The following is a 19,376-nucleotide window of genomic DNA, read 5'->3' as shown; positions in this document are numbered from 1 at the left end:
TTGGAGTCCTCCAAATCCCTAGTAGCCGCAGGCACCACAATAGGCTGGTTCAGGTGAAACGCTGACACCACCTTAGGGAGAAACTGGGGACGAGTCCTCAATTCTGCCCTATCCATATGGAAACTCAAATAAGGGCTTTTACATGATAAAGCCGCCAATTCTGACACTCGCCTGGCTGAAGCCAAGGCCAATAACATGACCACTTTCCACGTGAGATATTTCAGATCCACGGTTTTTAGTGGCTCAAACCAATGTGATTTTAAGAAACTCAACACCACGTTGAGATCCCAAGGTGCCACAGGAGGCACAAACGGGGGCTGAATATGCAGCACTCCTTTCACAAATGTCTGAACTTCAGGTACTGTAGCTAGTTCTTTTTGAAAGAAAATCGACAGAGCCGAGATCTGTACTTTAATGGAGCCTAGTTTTAGGCCCATATTCACTCCTGCTTGCAGGAAATGCAGAAATCGACCTAGTTGAAATTCCTCTGTTGGGGCCTTTTCTGCCTCGCACCATGCAACATATTTCCGCCATATGCGGTGATAATGATTTGCCGTAACATCCTTCCTGGCTTTAATAAGCGTAGGAATGACTTCTTCCGGAATACCTTTTTCCTTCAGGATCCGGCGTTCAACCGCCATGCCGTCAAACGCAGCCGCGGTAAGTCTTGGAACAGACAGGGCCCCTGCTGTAGCAGGTCTTGTCTGAGCGGCAGAGGCCACGGGTCCTCTGAGATCATCTCTTGAAGTTCCGGGTACCACGCTCGTCTTGGCCAATCCGGAACCACGAGAATTGTGTTTACTCCTCGCTTTCTTATTATTCTCAATACCTTTGGTATGAGAGGCAGAGGAGGGAACACATAAACCGACTGGTACACCCACGGTGTCACTAGAGCGTCCACAGCTATCGCCTGAGGGTCCCTTGACCTGGCGCAATATCTTTTTAACTATTTGTTGAGGCGGGACGCCATCATGTCCACCTGTGGTTTTTCCCAACGGTTTACCAGCATCATGAAGACTTCTGGATGAAGTCCCCACTCTCCCGGGTGGAGGTCGTGTCTGCTGAGGAAGTCTGCTTCCCAGTTGTCCACTCCCGGAATGAACACTGCTGACAGTGCTAGTACATGATTCTCCGCCCATCGGAGAATTCTTGTGGCTTCTGCCATTGCCATCCTGCTTCTTGTGCCGCCCTGTCGATTTACATGGGCGACTGCCGTGATGTTGTCTGACTGGATCAGCACCGGCTGGTGTAGGAGCAGGGATTTTGCTTGACTTAGGGCATTGTAAATGGCCCTTAGTTCCAGAATATTTATGTGAAGGGAAGTCTCCTGACTCGACCATAGTCCTTGGAAGTTTCTTCCCCGTGTGACTGCCCCCCAGCCTCGAAGGCTGGCATCCGTGGTCACCAGGGCCCAGTCCTGTATGCCGAATCTGCGGCCCTCTAGAAGATGGGCACTCTGCAGCCACCACAGTAGAGACACCCTGGTTCTTGGAGACAGGGTTATTAAGCGATGCATCTGAAGATGCGATCCGGACCATTTGTCCAACAGGTCCCACTGAAAGATTCTGGCATGGAACCTGCTGAAGGGAATTGCTTCGTAAGAAGCTACCATCTTTCCCAGGACCCGCGTGCAGTGATGCACCGATACCTGTTTTGGTTTCAGGAGGTCTCTGACTAGAGATGACAACTCCCTGGCTTTCTCCTCCGGGAGAAACACTTTTTTCTGGACTGTATCCAGAATCATACCCAGGAACAGTAGACGTGTCGTCGGAACCAGCTGTGACTTTGGGATATTCAGAATCCAGCCGTGCTGGTGCAGCACTTCCTGAGATAGTGCTACTCCCACCAACAACTGTTCCTTGGACCTCGCCTTTTATTAGGAGATCGTCCAAGTACGGGATAATTAAAACTTCCTTTTTTCGAAGGAGTATCATCATTTCCGCCATAACCTTGGTAAATACCCTCGGTGCCGTGGACAGTCCAAACGGCAGCGTCTGGAATTGGTAATGGCAATCCTGTACCACAAATCTGAGGTACTCCTGGTGAGGATGGTAAATGGGGACATGCAAGTAAGCATCCTTGATGTCCAGGGATACCATGTAATCCCCCTCGTCCAGGCTTGCAATAACCGCCCTGAGCGATTCCATCTTGAACTTGAATTTTTTTATGTATGTGTTCAAGGATTTCAAATTTAAAATGGGTCTCACCGAACCGTCCGGTTTCGGCACCACAAATAGTGTGGAATAGTAACCCCGGCCTTGTTGAAGTAGGGGTACCTTGATTATCACCTGCTGGGAATACAGCTTGTGAATTGCCGCTAGCACCGCCTCCCTGTCTGAGGGAGCAATCGGCAAGGCAGATTTTAGGAACCAGTGGGGTGGAGACGCCTCGAATTCCAGTTTGTACCCCTGAGATACTATTTGAAGGATCCAGGGATCCACCTGTGAGCGAGCCCACTGATCGCTGAAATTCTTGAGGCGGCCCCCCACCGTACCTGGCTCCGCCTGTGGAGCCCCACCGTCATGCGACGGACTTGGAAGAAGAAGCGGGGGAGGACTTTTGCTCCTGGGAACCTGCTGTTTGTTGCAGCCTTTTTCCCCTACCTCTGCCTCTGGACAGAAAAGACCCGCCTTTTCCACGCTTGTTTTTCTGGTTCCGAAAGGACTGAACCTGATAAAACGGCGCCTTCTTAGGCTGTGAGGGGACATGGGGTAAAAATGCTGACTTCCCAGACGTTGCTGTGGAAACTAGGTCCGAGAGACCATCCCCAAATAATTCCTCACCCTTATAAGGCAAAACCTCCACGTGCCTTTTAGAATCTGCATCTCCTGTCCACTGGCGAGTCCATAAGCCTCTCCTAGCAGAAATGGACAATGCACTTACTTTTGATGCCAGCCGGCAGATTTCCCTCTGTGCATCTCTCATATATAAGACTGAGTCTTTGATATGGTCTATGGTTAACAGGATCGTGTCTCTGTCTAGTGTGTCAATATTTTCTGACAGTTTATCTGACCACGCAGCGGCAGCACTGCACATCCATGCTGACGCAATAGCTGGCCTAAGTATAATGCCTGAGTGTGTGTATACAGACTTCAGGATCGCCTCCTGCTTTCTATCAGCAGGTTCCTTGAGGGCGGCCGTATCCGGAGACGGTAGTGCCACCTCTTTAGACAAACGTGTGAGCGCTTTATCCACCCTAGGGGGTGTTTCCCAACGTGACCTATCCTCTGGCGGGAAAGGGAACGCCATTAGTACCTTCTTAGAAATTACCAATTTTTTATCAGGGAAAGCCCACGCTTCTTCACACACTTCATTTAATTCATCTGATGGGGGAAAAACTACGGGTAGTTTTTTCTCCCCAAATATAATACCCTTTTTAGTGGTACCTGTATTTATATCAGAAATGTGTAACACCTCTTTCATTGCCTCAATCATGCAGTGAATGGCCTTAGTGGGCATCAGGTTAGACTCATCGTCGTCGACACTGGTGTCAGTATCCGTGTCGACATCTGCGTCTGCGGTCTGAGGTAGCGGGCGTTTCAGAGCCCCTGATGACCTTTGAGACGCCTGGACAGGCACGAGCTGAGAAGTCGGCTGTCCCACATTTGGCATGTCGTCAAAAAAACAGTCGTAGAGGTTTGAGCAGAGATGAGAGTTTGGAAATATGTTTTTTGGCAGTGTCCAGGGCATTATGATAAGAGTGGTAGACAGTCTTATATGTGAGGAAGTCACTTGGTATACAAGATTTACGCCAGTGACGTTCAAAATTGAGGTTTTTTTAGATGTCTTGTTAATTTAGAGTGCCATGGTTGACATCTAGGCCTACGTGGAGTGTGATGGGTAGCTGGAGCCACTTTATTAAGGGCTCTCTCTAAAGTCTGGTTAAGGTGTGGTACAAGCTGTCTCAGGAAAAGTGAATGCAGAAATAGGTGAAAACAGTTGTTGGAGTGAGGTGGAAAGTTCTTGAAAATTAATTGTGTTAATATTTCTGCGGGACTGAGGAGGATTGGAGGACTTCAGTGACACAGTGTTAGTGAATTCAGAAACAGAGCCTAGTCTGGTGAATACTAGATCAAGGCAGTGGCCGTTCTGATGAGTAGAGGAGTCAGTCCATTGGGAGAGGCCGAGAGAGGAGATTAGAGAGAGTAGTTTGGAGGCATGAGCAGCAGATTTTGGACTATCAATAGCAATATTGAAATCACTCATGATGATAAGAAGTGAGGGAGCCAGGCAGAAAAATCATTCAGAAATTGTTTGGGTTGCCCAGGTGGGCGATAGATAGCTGCAACACGGAGAAAGAAAGGAGTGTAAATCCTGATAGAATGTACTTCAAATGATGTAAAGTGCAGTTGCATTAATAACTTTCCCTACATGCACATGCCCAAAACTAGCCAGTACCGCCTCTTCAGCCGCAAGCGGAGTTACATACAACACTCAATAGCCCAAAGCTGTGTAGGTTCACCTGTGAAGTACGCACAGAGAGAAAACATACAGGATCCTTCTACATTAGTGCCTTGCTTGCAATTCTACAGCCGCCGTAGTATGCTAAAAATGAGTGTAACTTCCAATATGTACAGGGCTATAAATATAAAATATATCTGTCAAAAGTAAAAACAGAATTTTTACTTCAGTGTGTGCTCTGAACACTTCCATGCACAACAGTAAGACCAGAAACAAAGGACATGTGTTTAACTCCGGGGTTCATCGCCTGTGTTAGAAGTAAAAATCATCCAGTTACTTCTACAAAAATGATTATGCAATGTTGTAGTAATTTCATGTTTGTTTGCTATCAACAATACCCAAAGCAATCCCTTATTATGTAACATTTAATTTGTTAAAGGTCTATAAACAAGAATTATTACATTACTCTAGCAGGTTGTCAAATGCATCTGGGATTTGAACTGTGCAAGCAACAAACTGTTGAGGAAATACACTCTAAATTAATCTCCAAAAGACAAGCCTTAACCATGACAGTTTCCCATGAGATGGATCTTGCCTCTGATGACAGTAGCGATGTCACTTTGAACACTGCAGCTGAAAATAGGTCTGTGCAGAGTACTTGTGGAGAATAACTATAAGAAAACCAACACTAGTGATATTGCTATTAATAACTGCTCTGCGGAAGTCTAGCGTTTCACGACCTTACTTTCCATAGCTACAATCTCAAGGGAGAACACGAGCACACAGTAAGAAAATCAATCAAACTTTGTATTACTTTTTACTTCAATACAAAATTAAAATATTATGAAGTACTGCTATTTTGCCAACACTGTCAATGAGTACAAATCCATCCAAGCTTAATTTTGACAAGGACTATTTCCAAATGAAATGATTTTGAGAAAAACAGTGATATGATGCAGGAACTTAACGCATAAGCTTCCTAGCTTTTATAGTGGACTCTACTTGTTAAGTTGAAACATTGAAAATAAAAATATAAATAAGGACTCACCGATCGAATCTGCCAGTTTGCGACTAGCAATTATCTGCGATCCGACGGGAAAATGAAACATGTTAAAAATGCCAGATTCCCTGATCCCGGCTTTTTTAACATGTTTAATATTCCCAATTCCCCAACCTAGTCGTAGGGGGTTCGGGACATTGCTCCACTACATCTTTGTATGTGAGCCTTCAGATCTTGAACAGAGTCCCTGAATGTTTTTCTTACATTTAAAATAATTAAATACAGTCGTCCTGAAGTCTTCTGTTCTTCGCATACTCACCCGACTTCTGACTTCTGGCTTCTGTGAGGGGGTGACGGCGTGGCTCCGGGAACAAGCAGCTAGGCGCACCAAGTGATCGAACCCTCTGGAGCTAATGGTGTCCAGTAGCCGAGAAGCAGAGCCTTGAAACACACAGAAGTAGGTCTGCTTCTCCCCCCTCGCTCCCACGCTGCAGGGAGCCTGTAGCCAGCAGGTCTCCCTGAAAATAAAAAACCTAACAAAGTCTTTTCCAGCGAAACTCAGGAGAGCTCCTCTGTGAGTGTCCAGTCAGTCCTGGGCACAAAGTCTAACTAAGGTCTGGAGGAGGGGCATAGAGGGAGGAGCCAGTTCACACCCAGTCTTAAGTCTTTTCAGTGTGCCCAAGCTCCTGCGGATCCCGTCTATACCCCATGGTCCTTTTGGAGTCCCCAGCATCCTCTAGGACGTAAGAGAAAAAGAGTTTCCAACACTAAATTACACTGCCGCTGCCAGTCTGCGCAGGGGGGCTATGGGAACACCCCAGAGGGAGTCTGTATGCCAGCCCCGCACCAAGAACCGGGGGGAGACCGCTAGTGGGTCCCCCGGCAACAATCACCACACTCTGATCTTCATGCTATGTGCTGGGGATGTGCAGCGTGCTGCAGGTGTGTGCGCAAGAGCATAATGCCTGCAGTACACTGACCCTCAGGACCGTTGTCCTGTCAGCGGGATCCGACTCAGCACCTCCAGGAGGCCGGTGTCTGCCCCCTTTCCCCCCAGCTTCCCTCGGTGCATGTATACTGTTGACCAACAGCCTACCTAAAAATAATAAACATTTAAAAGAAACTGAAGAAATACTCTGGAGCACCAGAGTCTGCATCCTCTAATGTGGGCACATTTTTCTAAACTGGGCTGTGGGTGAGGGCATAGAGGGGAGGAGCCAGCACACCCTCTTTGAAGAATTTTAAGTGCACCGGCTCCTCCTTTGGACCCTATTTATACCCCATCATACTAAGTGTCCCCAGTATCCCTTATGGATGATAGGGAAAAGGATTTTTGTTAGTCGTTATTTCTCAATATCTACCTTGGGGACACTGATACAATGCAGTTGTAAAGGAGTCTCAGGAATTGGGAACTTAGAAGTTAAAAAACAAAAACTGAAATGCTTTCCCTCTACAGCCCTCTCTCATTGGTTTCCACTTATTTTTTAGAATTACAAATCCCCAAGCATAGGGAAACCATGGAACATAATGTCTAAAAACAAGTTAAGAATTGTGCCGTGCGCAAGAAGCAACCTGTCAATGGTGAACTCCTAGAGGTGTCCTTAACCCCTCACCAGTAGTGCAAGCATAAACAAAAAATCGAGAAAACCACTTAACCAGCGCTTCTGTTTGTTCAATGGGTCACTTAATTCTCCTCAAATAATCCCCGTCATATTGTATATGTAACAAAGAGGTAGGAAAGAGAATATAGTGTAATACAGTTTTTAATTACAAACATAAAAACAATTAAAATCCAGTGGTCTGTGCAAAAGGCATAATATTAGACAAGGTAGGCTTCTCAGTCAAATAGATGCAATGGAGGTTTACCAAATTGGATGGAACTGTGGTTTAGACAGTTCAAATACAGCATATAGGTATGGTGGAAGTCCCGGAAACACCACTCACAATCGTCCTAACAGCTGATTCCATACAGGTCCTCCTTTAGAGTATTAGAGCTGGAATGCCTCTACTGACACCTTGACAAAGACCCCAGTAGGGGAGGAAACGCGTTAGTGGAGGAGGCATTCCAGCTCTAATACTCTAAAGGAGGACCTGTATGGAATCAGCTGTTAGGACGAGGGAGCAGCGGAAACGGTGGAAACAGATACACGAGGCTGTACGGCCACGCGATTGTGAGAGCATCCACCGCCACTGCCTTTGGATCTCTCGTTCTGGACACATACTGAGGCGTTTGGTGATTGTGGCGAGATGCCATCAGGTCCACCTGAGGGTAACCCCACCTCTGGACCAACATGTGAAACACTTCTGGATTTAATGCCCATTCTCCTGGATGAAAATCCCGACGGCTGAGATAATCCGCCTCCCAGTTGTCCACTCCCGGAATGAACACTGCCGACAATATCACCTGGTGGTATTCTGGCCAATTGAGGATTCGAGCCACTTCCCGCATTGTCATGCGGCTTCTCGTTCCTCCTTGTTTGTAGATGTATGCGACTGTCGTCGCGTTGTCTGACTGCACTTGGACAGTCTGAGAGCGAAGCATGTGTACTGCTTGTCGTAGTGCATTGTAAATTGCGCGGAGTTCCAGGACATTTATAGACAGCAATCTGTTGTGATCCGCCCAGAGACCCTGGAGCTGACAATTTTGAACTACAGCTCCCCAACCTCTGAAACTCGCGTCCGTCGTTAGAATTATCCAATTCCAGCCGCCGCCTGCGGTTAAATTGTGTACCTTGAGCCACCAGAGTAGAGACACCCTTGCCCTTGGCGACAACCTCACCCTGTGGTGAATCTGCAGATGCGAGGCCGACCACTGTGCGAGCACATCCAGTTGAAATGGATGTGAGTGAAATCTTCCGAACTGAAGCGCTTCGAAAGCCGCCACCATTGTTCCTAATAGGCGAATACACAAATGTACCGAGACTGTGCGTGGCTTGAGCACTAATTGTACCAGATGGCGAATAATCTATACTTTCTGTTGTGGTAGGTAAATTCTTTGATTTACCGTATGGAGAATCATACCTAGGAATAGAAGTCGTTGAGACGGAATTAGATGCAATTTCTTGAAGTTGACACTCCAACCGTGGTGAACAAGTACATTGTACGTTTGCAGCGCCTGTTGGAGGAGCATCTGTTGAGACGGAGCTTTTATGAGCAGATCGTCTAAGTACGGAACGATTGTCACTCCCAGGGATCTGAGATGAGCTATCATCACAGACATCACTTTGGTGAATACCCGAGGCGCTGACGAGAGGCCAAACGGTAGAGGCTGAAACTGGTAATGGTTGTGGCGTATTGCAAAACGCAAGAACCACTGATGAGGTGACCAAATCGGAATGTGTAAGTACGCATCCTTGAGATCTAGCGCAAGCATGCATTCTTGTGGCTCTAAATCTGCAATTACTGACCGCAGAGATTCCATCTTTAATCTGTAGTAAGTGACTTACTGATTGAGACTCTGACGGAGCCATCCGGCTTCGGTACCACAAACAGACTGGAATAATAACCCTGCCCTTGTTGGTGTACCAGGCCTGGAATTAAAACTGCTGAATCCAGCAGAGACTGAATGGCAATTTGCCGAACCGCCTTCTTGTCGTCCGACAGAGGCAGGTCTGTCTTGAAAAAGCGCAGTGGCGGTAGACAGCTTTCTTTTAACACTAAATTGCGGATACATCCATCAGTGGATGTCTGGAATCCCGGCAACTGTAACGTCTGAAGGCGCGCTCCCACTATTGGAAATCCGAGATGGCCTGGGAGCTTGTCGGTGACCTTAGCGCCCTGACGTTACAAGGCGTGGCTGTTTCTCTACCACAGCCTTGAAAGGACTGAAGTCTAAAGGATTTGAACGCCGGGCCAGAGTATTTCCGTCTCGGTATCAGTGGAGGCAATGGCAGGAAACTAGACTCCAACCCATAACCCCCCCCTTCCCGTGGCCTGAGAAATGCATTTGTCCAATTTAGGACCAAACAACTTCTGGCCACCGTATTCTTTGGACCTCTGACTCCGCTTGCCAAGAACGCAGCCAGAGTACTTGTCATGCTGTAACTAGCAACGATGAAAAGCGAGAAGTGAGCTGACAGCCGGCAGCCGAAACTGTACATAGATACTCAGCAGCTTCTCAGATTTGATTAGCGATAAGTATAACGTGATCGCCATGTAGAGCAGACTTGATTTCCGTTATCCATACAAATGCCCTTCTATCTTACGTCTGAAGGGTCTTTATAAGGTTTGACACAGACGAATCCACCAATGGCGGATTCTCCAATGTAGATGTCACTGTGTGGAAACGGGTAAGTAGACTTAAATCTGTGAGGTATAGAACCGGTTATTCGGTTCTTTCGTGTTTCTACTAACATCTTATTAAGATATTCCTAAATAAGAACCCCATTGGAGATCTCTGTCGTTTAGGAAATACGACTTTATTATATGTCAGAGGCTCCTTAGTCTCAGTAAACTTCAGAGACTGACGCACTGGCCTGATGAGATTATCAATGTCTGGGCTGTCAAAAGCTGCACTATTTGACTGCTGGTGTAATTTGCCCTCCTCACCCTTATTTAGCGCCGTGAGGTCTGGCATAGAATTGTTAGACTGCAACATAGCAGAAACGGGTAAATTATAAGACAAATTAAATTTATCCCTTGTACCCAAAGTGAAGTTGGACCTTTGCAAATGCTGAGACTCCTCCGTTAGATCTGGCGGTCTCACCCGAGACTCCGATCTTGCCGCTCGTGTCGAGCGGCGGCCAATTCTAATTGCAACCCAGCCATTACATTTGCTTAACATAGGATCTGGGAATGAAACCGGCTTCCGGAGTGGAAACCTACAAAACATACTGTACATGTGTAGATTCATGTACAGACATTGCAGTAAAACTTCTTTTTAGTCTTTGCTGGTGCCTTACTCATTATGCAGACAGACAACACAATAGACAAAGACAGACACTTGCACGACTCAGTAAAATTGTTACTTAAGGTGTGTAATATACATACATATATATATATATATATATATATGGCCGAAGTGCAGTTCACATGGCCAGCCTATATGAAACCTGAACCAAAAAGTCCCACTAACACCCCTGCGCCTCCGGTGGAGTAGAGATGTAGGACAGGAACGTTCTGGAATTACAAACAGGAAGAAACAGGAAGCATGGTTAAAATGGCCTCCATGCCATGCTTACAGTGATAATCACAGGTCAGGTTACAATACATGCCTCCTGACTGCAGTTTAATATAGGCTCAATAGTCTATTAATACAACCTATGGTGCCTATGGTGCATATGGCAGCCTGTCATACAGCTTATTCTTCCCATATAAGTTTTTCTCCCTTGCAGCAGCGCTGTGATCAGACTTGTCCCCCCCCTCCCCCTGTGCTCCCTGTAGCGCTGTGTCTCAGCGGGGAGAGTTGCCGGGAAGCTGACCTTGTCATTGCAGGGAGGCGGGGGACGCTTGTGAGGAGAGCGGCCGAGTGAACATTATGCAGACAGCGGAGTTCGGCTGGCTGGTGCGGCTTCCGGCGGCGCTAGTATGAGCGCTGAGCTGCGGCGGTTCTCCCCCTCTTAGCGCTGGTACTTTGATGTACGTACAGCGCGGACGGAGCGGCTGGGCCGGCGGACGGAGCGGCTGGGGCGGGCGTCAGCGGCTGGGGCGGGCGGCCTGTATCAGCGGCGGATGCGGGCGGCGTTATAACACGGACCCCACAGCGGGGCGGCAGCGTGCGCTGACCGCCCCGTTCCCCCCCAGCATACCTTGTCTCCTGGTAGGGAGGGCTGCGACGGGGCTTCTTTTTGTAAGCTCCGTCCAGCTCTTGCAGCAGGCAGTGAGCTGCGTGTGGCTGTGAGGGTGCTCTTTGTGAGGACCGACACGCCATGCGCTGCTTCGTGCAGCGGCACTATCCCGGACCCATGTTTTTCGTAGAAACTGGGAAGGGATGTGTTTAAGTAGTAATAAAAAAGGTAAAAATTAAAAATTAAAAACAAAATCAAAAAATATTCAAAGAAAAGTGTGGATCCCCACACAAGCCTCTGTTAGTGCATGAGCACAGAAAAAACACTGAGGTAATCTGGGATATGGAGGGGTGGAGAGTTCTAAATTTAAATATTCAGTGCCCTGTTTCCTGCGGAAGCCGTCCATATCCCAAGAGTACTCCAGTGACCCCTAGTGGATGAAAAAGAAATATGAACCTTGAGGGAGGCCAGCAAAGGCCCAAGTCCAAGCCTTGTTGCAGAGAAGCCAGAAGTCTTTGAGTTCTGAATTTGTATGCGTCCAAGTTCTTAGCAGCACACCAGGTGAAGTAAGAATTCCAGACCCTAAAAAAAATCCATGCAGAAGCCAGTTTGCGGGCCTTCAGCATAGTTTAGATAACTGCTTCGGAGAATCCTTTGGCCCTCAGGAGTGATGCCTCAAGAGCCACGCCGTCAAAGCCAGTCTGGGTAGACACAAGGGTCCTGAACGAGGAGGTCTGGGCGTTGAGTAAGTAGAAGAGGACGCTCTATCGATAGACCCTGCAGGTCTGAGAACCAATGCCGTCTGGGCCATGCTGGAGCGACTAGAAGTAGTATTCCTCCTTCTTGCTTGAACTTCCGCAGTATCCTGGGCAAGAGAGACACTGGAGGGAACACGTAGGGCAGCCGAAAGTTCCCTGGAATTGCCGGTGCATCCATGAACGCTTCTTGAGGATCCCCTGTTCTTGATCCGTAGACCTGAACTTTGTGATTGTGCCGAGACGCCATCAGGTCTACATCTGGTAGGCCCCACTTGTCCACTAGGAGTTGAAAGACTTCTTGATGAAGACTTCACTCTCCGGCATGCACGTCCTGACGACTGAGGAAATCCGCTTCCCAGTTGAGGACTCCCGGAATGAACACTGCCGATATTGCTGGCAGATGGCGTTCCGCCCAACAAAGGATTTTTTTATACTTCATACATTGCCATGCGGCTTTGAGTGCCGCCTTGATGATTTATGTATGCCACCGTGGTGGTGTTGTCTGATTTTACTTGAACAGGCCTGTTCTGAATCAGAGACAGGGCAAGAGTCAAAGCATTGAACACTGCCCGTATTTCCAGAATGTTTATCGGGAGGAGAGATTCCTCCCTGGGCCGCCGACCCTGGAGAGAGTGTTGCTCTAGCACCGCGACCCTAACCCCGCAGACTGGTGTCTGTAGTCAGTCGGACCCAGTTGGGAATCCAAAAGAGACAGCCCCTGCTCAACTGTTGGTCCTGAAGCCACCAGCCCAGTGACAGACGAACCTCCAAAATCAAGGACATCATCTGAGACCTGATCTAATGAGGTCGGCCATCCCACTTGGACATAATCAACCGCTGCAGAGGGCGGGAGTGAAATTGAGCATACTCCACCATGTCAAAAGGCGACACCATGAGGCCCAGTACTTGCATCGCCAAGTGTATCGACAGACTTGGGCGAGAGAGGAAGTATCTGATTCTGTCCTGAAGTTTCAGGACTTTCTCCTGAGACAGAAACAGTCTTTGACTCTGTGTGTCCAACCGTGCCCCCAGGTGCACCATGTCCCGAGCAGTTCACGAGCCACTCGTGGGCTTGTAGGAATATGACCGTGATGTCCAGATGACTGAGTTGAATCTCTTCGGCGTTCGGCAGGATCAGCAAGTCATCCAGATACGGCAGGATCCCGATTCCCTGATGGTGGAGAAGGGCCGTCATCACGGCCATGACCTTGGTGAAGATCCGGGGGGCCGGGGCCAGTCCAAATGGCTGAGCCTGGAATTGATAGTGTAGGCTACCAATAGCAAACCGCAGATACTGCTGATGCGATATGGCAATAGGTATATGCAGGTAAGCATCCTGTATGTCCAGGGATACCATATAGTCTCCAGGTTCCATGGCAAGTACAATTGAGCGCAGTGTTTCCATACAGAATTTAGACACTCTCACAAACTTGTTCAGTGATTTGAGGAGGAGTATAGGCCGGAAAGACCCATTGGGTTTCGGGACTAGAAACAGGGTCGAATAGTATCCCCTGCCTCTCTGGAATAGAGGTACCGGTACTACCACTCCTGTATCCAGGAGGTATCGCACAACCAGGTGTAGAGCTTGCGCTTTCAATGGATCCGAAGGTATAACCGTTGTGCAGAACTGGGCGAGGGGGACATCTCCTGAAAGAGACTTTGTACCCGTGAGAGACAAATTCCCGCACCCAGGCGTCTGAATTGGTCCTTAACTAGTGCTGGGTGAACTGTAGAAGTCGGCCTCCCACCCTGGTATCCCCCAAGGAGGAGGCCCGCCCCGTCATGCAGCTGTCTTGTTTGGAAGCAGGCTGACTGGGTGCCCAGGATTGTTTAGGTTTGGGCTTGGTAGTTTTGGAAGAACGAGCCTGTCTCGGGTATGCCTGACCCTTTGCCTACTCTGGAGGCAGAAAGGAACGAAAAGTGGTGCTCTTTGTCTTCGGGGCAGAAGGATTAGCATATGGGAGAAACGCAGTATTAGCAGCCGCTAAGTCAGTCACAATCTTATTAAGATCCTTCCCAAACAGTATGTCTCCCTTAAAAGGAAGTACCTCCAAAGACTTCTTGGATTCCAGATCCACCTTCCATGACCTCAACCACAGAATACGGCGAGCCAAGATGGACGTAGTCGACGCCTTAGCCGCCATTACACCTGCCTCGGAGGACGCCTCCTGAATATAATGGGAGGCTGTGGCAATATGAGACAGATATTGTCTAGCAGTATCAGAGATATCCTGAGGTAGCTCTTCCTCAATAGCCTGAACCCATGCTTCTATACCTTTTGCAGCCCACAAGGCAGCTATAGTGGGTCTATGTACAGCACCCATAAGGGAGTAATATAGACTTCAGGCATCCCTCCACGTGCTTATCTGTCAGTGCCTTTAATGAAGTGACAGTATTGACCAGCAGAGTAGATGACACCACAAGCTGGGTGACATAGGAATCCACCGGAGGTGAATTTCCCACTTGCTACACAACTCAGCAGGGAGAGGATAACAAGCTAGCATCTTTTTAGACAGGGAGAATTTCTTTCCTGGAGAAGACCAGGGTTCCTGACGTATATCAACTAAGTGGTCAGAAAGTGGCAATACAACCTTAGTTACCTTCTGACGTTTAAATTTATCAGGTATCTTAGACGCAGTAGTGGGATCTACCTCATCATCAATTAGAAGAATCAGCTTAATAGCCTCCACTAGGTCAGGGGGATCAACCTGAGCTGTAGAGCCCTCGTCAGAAGCAACCGTATGTGTCTGTCGGTTCAATATACTCCCCATCCTCATCAGAAGTAACATCTGAAATAATAGTGGATTGCAAGGAGGAAACAGCCCGCTTAGATGACCCCTGCACCCCAGAGGGATGCGGGGTAGATTTTTGACTAACAAAAGATTGATTCAATTGTTGAATCAGGAGAGATAGCGTATCCACCCAGGGCGGATTAACCACAGGGACAACATGTGGCTGCAATGGCACAGGAGGTCCCATAGGGGGCGTAAGGCGTGTGACTAGTGTATTAAGCATAGATGAAAAAGCCGCCCAAGGTGGTTCCTGATTGGCTACTGAAACAGCGGGCTGACTAGGAGATGTACTACACCCAGTACATAGACCATTGGTCAAAACTTCCCCTTCAGGCAAATCCTTGGTGCAAGCACTGCATGATGCAGGAGCGTTTGCGGATTGCCCACCCTTTGTTGCAGACATTATAAGAATGAGCGTAACAGTACAATATAGCCAGACAAATATAATACCTGCAAATAACCCCCTGATTTATGTGACACTAAATACAGGACACAAACAGAGAATTAAAGCGGTATGAGGTTACTGAAATACACAGTAAAACACACTAAACAGTACAGTATATACTGCGTAGCACTATATATGAGACCATGGCACCCCTAGCCCCCCAGAGTACAGAATACAGTGATAGCAATAGGTGGGATACACTGAAAGTGAAATCCACACAACAGATGCAGGTACACAAAGTAACAGTGTCAATGCAGAAATTATTTCAGACAAACAATAAGACTGCACTGGACTAGTAAAAATACATATATATAACAACACAGTGTCAGATACTGGATGTATATATCAGAATACTTGTACTAAATATTCAGACAGAAGTACACTTGTTCTTAACTAACACTGTCTAAAATTACATGTAGAATACTTAAGTGACTGTAAATGCACAGCGCTGAGCAAGCAGGCGGATTTAGAGAGGAGACCTTGCAATGCAGTCCCGGAGACCAGCCGCAGCTACTTGTGAAAAGATGGCGCCCAAATCTCTGTCAGGGATTGAGGGAGAGTGAGAAGCAGCTCCAGGGCGGGAACATCAGCAGTAGATGGCGCCCGGAGCTGGGGGAGGGGCTACAGGTCAAGCACCTTATCCCCTATGCTGGTCCTCACCACCGGGTACTATGGAGGCTTATTAAATGGATTTTTGTGTAATCCTACCTGTGCTCCCTGCCCTGGTGGATATAGTGGGGTCCCTGCTCTAACACAGTGTCAACGCTAGCGTCGCGGTCCGTCTCCCAAGACCGCAACCGGAACGCGATTTCGGCGGGACCCACCTGGGGGACCCTCTTACCTCCTCCCAAAGAAGCAGCTACGCGATCCTGGAGTGTGCCTGGGAACAGGAATGGGAGCGCCTCCGCCGCAAGTACCCGGGAACTCAGCCAGCGGGAGTAAGTGGCGCTGCTGGGAAGGTGTTGGAGCCGGAGCACAGCATGTCTCTAGGACATAAAGGTGATGCAGCCCTTGAAGATTCTTCTAACAAAAGCTCTTTTCAGGCTTGCCTAGCGCAGCCCGCGACCCCCCTAACCCCCACCTCCGTTACAAACTGAGCTCCAGTGTCTGTAGGCAGGGTTGTGGGGTTGTAGAGGAGGCTATGCAATGCATCCTGGGAACAGTCAAAGCTTTAGCCTGTTGGTGCCTCTGGATCAAGATCCAACTCTACATCCTAATGTTTCCCTGTGGAACACAAACACAGTGTACTCCGCTGCAGAAACTTCTTCTCGTGTACATCTACGGTATTTGGCCAAATGTGCAATGACTGAATCACCCACTTTTTAGCAGCCATGCACGCTGTAAAACCAGTTGATGCCTCTTTATATGTCAACATCAGTTGCACTATCAAAACTTGCACCAGTCCTGATAGGTGCAGTTTCTCAGTCTGACCATGGCCTCCTACGATGGCGGTTGTGCCACTCAAAGCACAGCTGGTTGCATTTAATACCCCCACTGAACAGCTAATTTTGCATGCACAAGTAGCCGCCATCTCCCAGTCACCCAACAGGAACACTTATCATATTTTCTGCCACCTTTCTGATCCTTTTTGAATCTATCACAACAGTGCCTTTGTGCATACACTCTGTATCGCTTCCCGTCATGCGGGTTTTCCGATTTTTTTTTTGTGTGCATGTGCATCAATTGCAAATAATCGCTTAAATATGTTAACATTGGCATTGCATGCGGCTCTGAATCAGGGCCAGACTCCATGATTGTTAAAAAACCGTGGAAACCTGTACGCTCAAAGGTGTGGGGTTAGCTTAGCAATGAGGGATTGTCATAATTACACTTGAGATGCAGATGACTGATAGTCTTGTTTCCTCTAAAGACCACCAACCCTGCAGAGTAAGTTGCAGATTCCCAGCTACTAAACTCCACAGAACAGAATGCCCCTCATCTTATAAAACCTGATGGCAAAGATTGAACCTGAATCACTGTCAAAGAACCTTACTGAAAGGAGTCTAGGAGTGGCAGAATGTCAATGCACCACTTTCGAGACAGTGCGAAACTACTGCATAGAAAATCCAAGTTCTCTAGCAAGTCAAGTTTTCAAATGACCCTGTGGTCTATCCCTGGCCAGGAACCTTTAGCAGGTCTGTGTCTAATAAAGTCTGCAACACACTGCACAGAATTGGGATCAGACCTGAGTTTTTAAACTGTACAACCTACCCCCTGAGACACCAACAACCATGCTGAATGGAGGTTGAATCAGCTCTAACAAGGAAATACCATGACTCTTCCTTAACATTGCAACCAGAATCGTCCAACCACCGCCATATTAATCCAAAGTGATGCAGAAAGTCTTGAGGGAAAGTTTTGAAAAGTAAATTTGTAAGTCATAGACCATAAACCTCAGGAGGTTCTGACATATCAAACTACGCGGTCACAGGTGCCAGGTTATTTGTCACCTGCCGAATCTATGGGATCAGACCTGCAGAATCTAAAGATAAGTATTTAAGTGCATGGATGCTAGAAAAATCCACATTTCATTCTAAACAGGGACTTACCAATGGAACAATAAGTACCCATTCAGTACAGAAATTTAAACAAGGCCTGGAATAATAACCCCTGGGTTCTCTACCCACGCAGGATCTGAGCATCACACCAGATAATGAAAGAGGTGTCAAAAGGTTTAAGACCTAATTCGCATAACATCTTTAACCCGAACCACAGAATGAGAAGACATCCAATGGTCTGAGAACACTAAAAGAGAAATACTCATTGCCTACAAATGGCATGAAATCCTCTTCATTTGTTCGTTCTGTGGGACAAAGCTACACTTTCTCATACTTTGTTCTGGTTGCGCATACTGGAAAAAAAGAGCTTCTCAAGACCTCAATTAGTGGCCAAATCCCTAAAGTACTGCCAGGGCCAAAATTTTAAAAGAACTGCACCGAAGACTGTTTAAAAGTAGTCTGCTGGTGCTTTTCTGGCCTAATAAGGTAAGACAACACTCACAGAGGAGTCTCTGCGATAGTACACCCATCACAAATGATCCTTTAATAGGCAAGGCACTGATGTATCATCTAATGATGCATTGCTAAAGGGTACTTGATAGAGATTTCCTTAGAAGTAAAATTTCTATCAGATGCTAAGTGCCCAACTCTTGTGCAAACTCTACAAACCCAGTGTCCTCTAGATTTGAGATAAATGAAGTAGAAAAATATTCTTCAGTTCTTGCTATCTTTCACAATGAATTTATGCCCAAAATTTCCTTCTCATAATTATGGCACTAACAGGATGGTAAGATCTGCACCATCAGTCTAGAATTATCAATGAGGATTAAAACAAAATGCACTACAGTAGTTCTACCACTTTTTAAATCAAGTTCCTAGTCAATTACCCTAAGTGAAGTAATAATTTTCAGTACCTGTTCGCTGGAAGTAAAGTTGTTCCTTACATCAATAATGGGAGGGTTAAAGGTTTGTGTATCTGCTACTTCAAACATAGGGTTAATCTGTAGAATAGAAAATAAGGTCATTAAGGGAACTGATTGCAAAGTATTCAATACAGACTAATTCCAACCATTTGCTGCTGAACAGGAGTGCTTAGCGCCTTCATAAATAATCGTTATGGTAGACCTACCGTTGATAACTAATTCTCCTAAGTCCACAGGATAACATTGGGATATGAGGTAGCGACAGTGGATTGGCACCAAACAATCAAAGATTACGGCCTCCCAGAATGCAACGTGCCCGTCCCTATATCCCCGCCTCCTTGCTCAGGAAATTCAGTTGTTTTCCAAAGCTTAAGGCAGGAGCATCACAGATAGCCCTAATCGGGCGAGAAGAACACACATGCACACACTTCCGTACAAGAAGGAAGGGGTTAGTGAGTGAAAGGATCCTCAAATCAGGTGCGTCAGGGTGGGATCCATGTGGACTTAGGAGAAATAGTTATCAACGGTAAGTCTACCATAACGATTATTTCTCAGGCAGGGTCCACAGGTTATCCACAGGATAACACTGGGATGTCCTGAAGCAATTTAGTGACTGGACAGGAGAATCCTTTTCCCGAAATCAGCGTCCTGAGAAGCAATGGTATCAAACGCATAATATCTAATGAATGTGATAATGGAAGAAAATGTGGCTGCCTTACCGACCTGTTCTGCTGAAGCATCACGTTGTGCTGTCCATGACGGACCTACCTTACGAGTAGAGTGAGCAGAGACATTAGCCGAAACAGGGAGATCAGCTTGAGAATATGCTTCTG

General features: G+C 47.2%; 1 protein-coding gene across 7 annotated transcripts in view; it reads right to left on the bottom strand.

Moving 5' to 3' along the window:
• Nucleotides 1-19,376, bottom strand: part of POC1B (POC1 centriolar protein B) — a 462,304-nt gene that overhangs the window by 100,947 nt on the left and 341,981 nt on the right. For all 7 annotated transcript variants that reach the window (XM_063927654.1, XM_063927653.1, XM_063927652.1 and 4 more), the window contains one exon: nt 18,535-18,621. In XM_063927654.1, coding sequence (XP_063783724.1) covers nt 18,535-18,621 — 87 coding nt within the window. The remainder of the gene's footprint in view (nt 1-18,534; nt 18,622-19,376) is intronic.

This window comes from Pseudophryne corroboree, chromosome 6 (assembly GCF_028390025.1).
Source record: "Pseudophryne corroboree isolate aPseCor3 chromosome 6, aPseCor3.hap2, whole genome shotgun sequence".
Taxonomy (NCBI): domain Eukaryota; kingdom Metazoa; phylum Chordata; class Amphibia; order Anura; family Myobatrachidae; genus Pseudophryne; species Pseudophryne corroboree.
The sequence above is the reverse complement of the archived record's forward strand: the minus strand, read 5'-3'. Positions and strand labels throughout refer to the sequence as shown.